Source organism: Ursus maritimus, unplaced genomic scaffold, assembly GCF_017311325.1.
Source record: "Ursus maritimus isolate PB19 unplaced genomic scaffold, ASM1731132v1 scaffold_6, whole genome shotgun sequence".
NCBI classification, from domain to species: Eukaryota; Metazoa; Chordata; class Mammalia; order Carnivora; family Ursidae; genus Ursus; species Ursus maritimus.
The window spans coordinates 20,470,741-20,479,832 of NW_024426774.1; the positions used below are offsets into that span (position 1 = coordinate 20,470,741).

At 52.1% G+C, this 9,092-nt stretch overlaps 1 protein-coding gene across 1 annotated transcript in view; it reads right to left on the reverse strand.

The window, feature by feature from the left end:
- The window catches only part of CIB4 (calcium and integrin binding family member 4), a 46,677-nt gene extending 42,365 nt beyond the window's left edge, over positions 1-4,312 (reverse strand). The window contains exons 1-2 of the mRNA XM_008700347.2: positions 4,259-4,312; positions 3,771-3,805 (exon numbers count right to left, since the gene is read on the reverse strand). Of these exons, the coding sequence (XP_008698569.1) occupies positions 3,771-3,805; positions 4,259-4,312 (89 nt within the window). The remainder of the gene's footprint in view (positions 1-3,770; positions 3,806-4,258) is intronic.
- Between the last annotated feature and the right edge of the window lie 4,780 nt (positions 4,313-9,092).

Consider the following 9,092-nt stretch of genomic DNA (forward strand, 5'->3'; position numbering starts at 1 on the left):
CGGAGAAGGGGGCTGTCAGAAGCACTGCTGGGGGAAAGGGGTGACTGCCACGGCCACCCCCTCCTCTCATTTACCAAATCTCTGGGCTGGGTGCGTGCAAGCACGTTTTCTCCTTGATTTTTCCAACATTCCTGTGGGACAGGTGCAGGAGTGATCATTTCTAAAGAAAGGTAAACTGAGGCTCAGGGAGTTTAAGGGGTGTGCCCAAAGTCATACAGCTTGAGAGAGAGTTGAGTCGAACCCCACACCCGGCTCTTCTGGCTCTGCTGCCCACCCCTAAAGGATCTGCCCCCCCCCACCCCCCAGGTGCGAGTCTCTCGGCCCCGCCCCCCTGGAGAGCTTTCTGGGGAGGGGTGCTGTGGGGAGGGCCTTGCCCGGATTTCATGCCTTCCCAGGACGCCGAGTGGGTGGGCTGCCCGCAGATGAATCGTGGCTGCATCTCGGCTGCCACAAAATGTTCTCGTCCTCCAAATATGGATCAGCCAGCTCTAAATGGAACTCTGAATTAATCACTAATGGACTCAAGAGTCAAAGCCATTTGAAAAACTCACACATTCAGCCTGCCAGAAATCAAGGAGCCCGTGCTGTGGCTCCCTCCCAGACGCAGGGAGGGGCTGTCTGCGGGCTCAGAGGCCCGAGACAGGGGAGACCAGCCCCACAGCTCACACTCTGTGGGACCTTGGACCTGCCACAGCCCCTCTTGTGCCTGGTTCCCTTCTGTAAAATGAGAGACTTAGTGACCCCCACCACCACTGCCTCCGGTTCAGGCCTCTTCCGGCTCTTTCTGTACCTTTCTCTGCACCCTTGCCTCAGAGGCCCTATTTAGTGATGTTCAGCTGGGTCCCACGTTAGAAACATGTGGGGGGCTGGTGAAAGCACCCGTACCCACCCCTAGAGACTCTCATTCAAGGCCAGGGTGGGGGCCAGGACCTCTACGTTCCATGAGCTTTCATGTTCCTCTCTTGCAAGCAGGGCTAAGAACACAGCCACCACGCCAGCCTCCATTTCTCCTCCTTTCTTCCGGCTCCGCTCCCTGGGCCATGGGGTCAGTAGTCCTTTGCCCTACAGGACGGCCTGCAGGCATTTTATAAATAGCCCTATCTTTAGCCTGAAAAGGTGGCTTTTATGATCTGCTCCTTTCAAGCTGTGTGGCTTGGGCAAACCGCTTCATTTCTCTGAGCCAGTTTCCTCATTTGCAGAAAAAGATAATAAAAGCATGAAAATAACAGCTAGCCCCTAGTCAGCATGGACCCACGTGCCCGGTGCTGCTCTGACCCCTGACATGCATTTGATCATTTAATTGTCCTAATAACAACCATGTGAGGTTAGGGTCCAGGACTTTCATATCAGGCTCTTTATAAGTGTGGGAATGGGCCCAGCAAAGAAACTCACCCACAGTCACACAGCTAGAAGGGGCAGAACTGAGCCTCCAACCCAGCCCTTTGGCTTCCGGGAAGCCAGCCCGTAACCACGCTGCCTGTTGACCCTCTGGTGCTCCGGGAGAGCCAGGCACTAACAGCCAGGACGAGGCCCGGAAGCCAGGAAGTGTTGGGACCTCAGGGGTGCTAAGAGGAACGAGTGGCCCTCATGGCCGGGTCAGCCTATGCGGGGCTAGGGGCAGAGCTTTAGTCTCCCCGAGCAGACCCACGCGCAGCCCCTGACCGTGACAGGAGTAGGCCCTGAGCGACGCCGAGCAGTCCAGATGGCTCGGACTGAGTCAGACCGACTTGGGCTCCAACCCTGGAGGTCTAAAGGAAGCCACAGGTGCCCTCCTGGGGTCTGGGCCCAGACTCGGAGTCTGCGGTCACGGCTGAAAACAAGGACCTGGAAGGGCCTGTGCGCTGAGCCCAAAGGGACATCTGGAAGTCAGGGACTTCTCGGGGAGAAGCTGACTTGGAGCTGAGACCGAAAGGGACAACTGTGAAAGAAAATCCCCACCGGCTAGAAATTGAGGGTGGACAGACCCCTTCCTGGAGAGCCCAGCCGAGGCAGCCGGGACTGGGATGGGGCTGCCCCGAGACTCGAGTGTGTCACATGTGGTCTGCCCCTCCCGCTGTGTGCATCGGTCATCTGCAGATCTGGTGACCACGCCTTTGTGTCCTCTGCACGGCACTGATACGAAGGTGGGAAAGTGTTAGATGAGGGCAGAGCCACCCTCGTCCAGAGGTTACTTGTGTCTGTCTGTCTCTCGGATCCTGTTTTCAGCTGGACGGATCTCTCTAGCGGCACCGTCATCCAGGCTCTATGTCTTTGTCACATTAATAGGAAAATCACCCCATGTCTTCAGAGGCCACATAGGACAATTGTCCAAAAGTGACTGGGGTTTAGTCTAGCCCCGCTGGGCCACTTTCTCCCTCAGCCACTGCACGTGCCACTGGGTGTGCATTTCAGCACTGACCCTTCACCTTGCAGACCACGCAGCCACGCTGACGTTGACGTGGGCACAACCCCAGGCCCCCTGTAAGAAGCTAACCTATGATCAGCGTGCATGTGTGTGTCCTTCCACACATGCGTCGTGTGTGTGTGTGTGTGTGTGTGTGTGTGTGTGTGTAGAGCCTTTTGTTTTACGAAAACGGAAACATCCTGGGTATACCAGTCTCGCTTACCAAAATAACACCGTTTACTTACTCCTGCTAACAGAGCACATCCTCCATTACCCCAGACAAGATGTATAAGAGGTCATTTTTTAAAATAATTTCCATGTCAAAAAAATCATTACTTTCCTTTCACTCTTGATTACTAGTTTAACTATGACTTCATTCTAGATTGGAATTTTTTCCTTATAATTTTGAAGGTCTTTAGCCACTGTCTTCCGAGTCCCAAACCATTCTGATTCCTGGCCCTCTGTATGTCTCTTGTTTTTGTTTTTGTTTTCTCCATGGAAGCTTTTCACATCTTCTCATTATCTCCGCTGTTCTGAAATGTTATGATGATGTGATTTAATGCAGGGTTTTAAATGTTCTCTTCAAATATCTGGTGTCCCTCAGCTTCCAATTCATACCTAACAAGTGAGACTCACAAAAGCCGGCCAGGAGCCCATCCCTGCCTGTCCCTGGGCCTGGGGGTCCTGAGGCAAGAGCCTGTCTGCTCGCCTCTGTCCACCTGAGCGCCTGCCTTCTGCTGGGCCAGGGAAGGGGTGCCGAGTGGACGGCAGGGCAAGAGAAGGAATCACATAAGATTTTCACTCCCCCTTTCTAGACCAGGACGAAGCACTCACACACTGTGCCATTCATGCCCTCTGCGATCCCATGAGGAGGGTGTCTGCAGCCCTTCACTGCAATACGCTTGTCTTTGGTCCAGAGCCTTCCCTGCGGGATGGTAACCTGATGACGACGGGCACTGCGGGCTGCTCCCTGTTATGCTCCCAGGGCCCTCACAGTGTCTAACACATGGCAGACTCTGCAGAGAGGCTTGGAGAGGGAGCCAGGGCTTAGAGCAGACCCAAGTTTACCCAGCCAGGCTCCAGACCTGTTTCCTAAGTCCTTTCTTCCTTCTCCCCAAGACCCCAAAGGCCCCATCCACTTCTGTGATTCTGTGAAGAAATCCTGCCTTGGAGCCCCTAGTGGCTTAATGGCCTGAGGTTTCACTCAGCTGCAGTTGGGCCCTGGAACCCTGGCATTGGGCTCTCCCGGCTGGGGTCTGTCTCTGCCTGCTGGTCTCATCGCCAGGGTTCTGCAGTGCTGAGCGGGGCCCACACCCAGGGACCAGCATGAGACTGTACCAGGATGAGAGCTCAGGTCAAGGGGAGGGAAAGGGACCCCTCAACTCACCGCAGGATCTCATTTCTGGTCAGGAAGGTCAGGGCCTACAACAAACCACAGAGAGGTGACCTATCCACTCTATCCAGTCCTGCTCTGGCCCCCTGGGGAGTCGGGAGTTTCAGGGACCTGGGGAGGAGAAGCCCATTCTCCTATCCTACAGCCGGCAAAATGGAAGTACCCCAGCCCTCAGGGCCCCAGTGGTGGCAGACAAGGAACCCCAGGCTCCGACAGCCTTGGAAAGCAGCATGCTGCCACAGACCTGGAAGGAGGGTTGAAGTCAAGACTACAACCCTGGGCTCTGGAGCCGGAGACAAATGGGGGAGGAGGCCTCGGAGGACTGGTCTACCTTCCATGGATGCAGGTTTAGCAAGGGCAACAGCTATGGCTACCCGGCCTAGGAAACTCTCCCATCGCAGGCAAGAGTTTCCCCGCTCATCCCACCTGCCTCCGGAAGCTCGCCCCAGCTCTGCCCAGGACATCCTGCCTCATCAACCCACCTGGTATTCTTCCAAGTCCTCCCAGTGCATCTGGTGCCTCAAACATTGCCCCATGCCAGCCCCAGCCCTCTCTCTGCCTGCTGTAGCAGCTTGGCCCCAAGGGCTCCACAGGTGAGGTGACCAGGTGAGCCAGTTGCCATGGTGACCTACATTCCACCTTCTGCCCATTCCACTTGCGCCTCTGAGTGGGCAACGAAGCAGATTCTTTCGGTTCCCCAGGCTAATAGACATCATCCCCTAAGCACAAACAACAACCAGAAAGGCAACCCAACAGCAGGGTTGAGAGGCATACTGTTGGCTCAAAAGTCACCCTGGCTGGGTTCAAACCCCAGATCTGCCGCATGCTGACATGTGACCTTGGGCAAGCTATTCAAGCTCTCTGGATCTTCATTTCCTCACCTGTAAAATGAAGGTGATAGTTGCGGGATTGCTGTGAGGATTACTTGGGTGATACAAGTATCAGTGTTGGCACATTATAGGTGCTCTGAAAAGTTAGCTATTCGAACCACATCCCAAATACTGCGCCAGGTGTGGGGACACAGTGATGAATAAGCATAGACTCTGACCTCAAGAAGGGACCAAAAGAGCACAGAAAAGGGCGTTCCACCCCGTCGGCCAGGGTCCCTGAAGGAACAGAGGACACACTCAAATCAGGATAACTTGAAGAAGGTCTAATAACCCACAATGGCAGGGTCAGGGTGTGGGGAAACCACCCAGGAGAGCAGAAGCCAGGCCAGTAACCACAGAGCTTCTACCAGTCCTGGCCCAACGCACATGGACTAAATACCCCAGCATCACTCTCTCGTCTTCTCTGAGCTCCTGGGAGGACAAGGAGCAAGGTAGAGAGTGAATCTGGAAAGATGGAGAAGTCCAGCACAAGCCATCAATGCTATAGGCCAGGAGGGTCCTCCCCAAGCCATGTCCCCTGTCCCTGCCTCCGGGATGGTCTGCACGTCTGTCCTCACACTCTCCTAGGTAACGTCCCAGGGGCTTTCTGATAGAGAGATTTTGTATCTTTGGAAATGCAACTGCTCATTTTTCTTCATCTGTCCTCCACAGAGACAGAGCCTGCTGGAAGAAACCCAGGAGCCCTCCGTCCTTGATTTACTTGGGGACACAGATGGGGTAGCTACAGTGTGCCAAGTACTTGGCTTGACCCTAGGGGAGATGAGTGAATTGAATGAATGGTGTCAGTCCTCAAGAAATGGATATCCGCCACACACACACACACACACACACACACACACACACACCCAAGGGAGATTGAGCAGATGTCAACAGAGAGATAATAGTACAGCATTATGGGTATTTATAAGTGGATACACTTCTGGGCAGGAAGTCTTCGTGGAGGCGGTAGCATTTATGGTTGTTACAATGTCATGGGTAAGAACATAGGCAGGCTGCGTCAACTTGGGCAAGTCATGAAACTGTTCTAAGCCTCAGTTTCCTCATCTGTAAAATGGGAACAATAAATCCCCACTTTATAGAATTATTGCAAGGATACAATTAAATGATAAATATATAAAACTCTTCCTTAGCAAGGCACCTGCCACATAATGAGTGCTCAGTAAAGGGTAAATAATATCACTTCTAAAAGTTGGGCCTGGGGAAAAAGATAGGATTTTTTTGCAGGCAATTTCCATAATTAAATCCCTCAAAGGTAAGCCCTTTGAGCTCCTACTCTCATTGACTCGAGCAGCCTCTCTCTGCGGGTGTGTGTGGGGTGGGCAGGGGCTGGCTCCTTCACCCTGGGGGAGGCGGACACGGGTGTGGTCCAGCCATGCTGTGGGGTCACTCAGTTGGCCGGCAGGCAAGCAGGGATCCGCATTGCGGGGCGGGAGGCAGGCGAACCGCACCATCACACCCTGGAAGGCTGCTTCCTTCTGGAGCCTGGCTCCGCCCTCTGAGAGAGCAAGGTGCAAGTGTCAAGCGTGGCACTGGCTGGAGTGTCCTTTAACACCTGGTTGATACTTGCTAAAAGGAGAAAAACAAACTGGAGAACAGCCCTGCAGCTCAGAGCTTTTAGCTACTTATTCGACAACTATTTATCGGCTCAGCCGTGGAGATCGTGGATAGGACAGGCCCTGCCCGCGCAGCACCGGACACGCCGAGGAAAAACACCGTCCCCTAGATAGTGATGAGCACCAGGGAGACATAAAGCAAGGATGGGGGGGTGGAGAGGCCCCCCAGGGAGGACCCTCTGAGCAGATGCCTGAGTGACAGGGAGAGGTGAGCCAGCCCAGAGCGGTTTCCGGGCCTAGGAGTCATGGCCTCCAGCTAGAAATAAAGAACACTTTGGTTTTTGTTCTATTTGTTTACATGGTCCATTCCAGTTTAAAATGATGCAGGTTTGCCGTGTATAACTATGATATAAAGTTTCCTTTATAAATATATTTAATTAAAAGAAATAAGAAACCACTTAAAGGAAAATATTGAATAAATAATCATAGAGGTGGCAAAAGAACATACCAGAAATCACAAAGGTCTTTCTTTCTGTGTCTGTCTGTCTGTCTCTCTCTCTCTCTCACACACACACACACCTAACCAACATTTGCAAACTCTGCTACCCTCCTCTCTCCCTTACTTCTCACCCCCCAAGGCCTCCCTAAAATGCTGTGCCCCCTCACCCCCCTCGCAGGCTCTGCCATTTCTTCCTAGAGAGGATTTTCGCTGGTTCCTACAAATAATAACAGAAACAATAATATCACCTTGCATTATCCCTCTGTAAGTTCCAAAGGCTTTCCTATGTACCATCTCATTTGCCCAAGAAATAAAAGCCTATGATCCTTAAAAAAAAAAGGAAGAAAATTCCCCCAAACTGATCCGGCCTTCAGTACACTAACCAACCAGCATCGCCTCCCATCTCCAGCCTGTTGAATCTCAGACTCCAACAGAGGTTTTGAAAGGGGTGTGATTGAACAGAGAGCAGGCCCAGGCCTGCCCAGGCAGTTCTGTGTCCTTCCTCTCCAAGGTCTGCCCCTGCACGAAGCCTCTGAACCCTCCGTGGGGAACAGAATGCATTCTTTGCAAAATTTCTGTCACCTTGCAGTGAACTCTGCAGACTGTTAAAACAGCAACCCCTGGTCTGACCTTGATTCAGATGCTTCTTAAAATCCAAAAGGGGCCTAAAAGGAACCTGAATTCAGAATATATAAAGAACTCTTTCAACTCAACAATAAAAAGACAAATAACCAACTAAAAAATGGGCCAAGGATCTGAATAGATATTTCTCCGTAGAAGATATACACATGGCCAACGAAGGCATGAAAAGATGCTCAACGTTCTCAGCCCTCAGGGCGACGCAAATAAAACCACCTTGAGACACCCCGCCCGCCCACTGGGGTGGCCCACACCGAAAGGCATGAAGTGTCGGGAAGGATGTGGAGAAACTGGAAGCCTCATACCCTGCTGGTGGGAACGTTAATGGTAACGGTACAGCCACAGTGGGAAAGAGCTGGACGCAGCCTCAAACTGCTAAGCAGGGTTACCATGTGACCAGCGATTCCACTCTGGGCTCTGTACTCAAGAGAAATAAAAACATTTGTCCACATAAAAACTTGTCCATGAACGTTCTTAGTAGCTTTCTTCATCACCGTCAAAAAGTGGAGACAGCCCAAATGTTCATCAGCCGCCGAATGTATAGCTGAAATGCGGCATATCCGTACAATGGAGCATTAACTGGCAATAAAAAGAAATGAAGTATTGATGGTACAACATGAATGAAGCTTAACAACATCCCGCTGAATGAGGGAAGCTAGTCACCGGAGGCACATAGCATATGATTCCATTTACATGAAATGTCCAGAGTAGATAAATCCATAGATGCAGAAAGCAGATTAGTGAGACTGGGGTGGGATGCAGTTTACTGCTAATGAGTATGGGGTTTCTTTTTGGGGTGGTGAAAATATTCTAAAATTATATAGTGGTGATGTTTGTACAACTCTGTGAATAGAGTAAGAAATACTGAGTTGCTCACTTTTAAGACTGAACTATGGGGCGTGTCCATTATATCTTAATAAACCAGTTATTAAAAACAATTTCAAGGAGTGTTTATGTCCTAACCTAGCGACCGGCGCATAGCAGGCCCTCTGTAAATATTATTCGAAGAGCATGCAAATGAGATTCTATTTTGAAATAGTTTCAGATCTATTTTTTCAGCCTTCAGTGAGTCTTAGAGCCCAGGGCGTCCCACCCACTGTGGTTCCTCGGTGCTGGGGCAAGCGCAGCTCGTGCCAGAGCAAGTCACTGCCCAGCTTCGAACATCAACTAGATTTTTGTTTGAGTTCCCGGCCACCAAGCAGACTGGAGAGCCATCCTTTGTCTGGAGGAAGGATTTTCTGAATTCCTCTGTTGTGGCAGGAGGCAGGTCTGGGGTGGGGTGTCGCTCCTGGACACTCTAGAGGCCTCCTCAGCACGCAGAGAGGGGAAGGGATGCAAGGTTTGCCCTTGCGGTCTTGAGGACAAAGAGGATGAAGATCGCGAGGAAGTTAGACCGGCATGAGCTCACTACCCCAGGAGGAGGGTGCAGGGGCGCTTAGAATGTCCCTGGGAGCTGAGAGTCTCAGGCGCTTGAGTCATGCTTCCCTGAGCTCATTGATCATGGTGGGCGGGGGTGGGAGGGAACCGGACACTTCTAGAAGTCTGCCTGATGCTCAGCCTCTGCACAGGGCAGGACAAAGGTGGCTGGGGAGGCATGACCAAGGCAGGGCTCCTGGCCTCCCTGGCCACGCAGGGAACCCAGAAACTCTCGTGTGCCCCAGGGAGAGGACTGGAGAGGTGGAGAGCTCCAGCAAAGGCCTGGCCAGGATGAAGAGCCCACTAAGGCGCTTTTCCA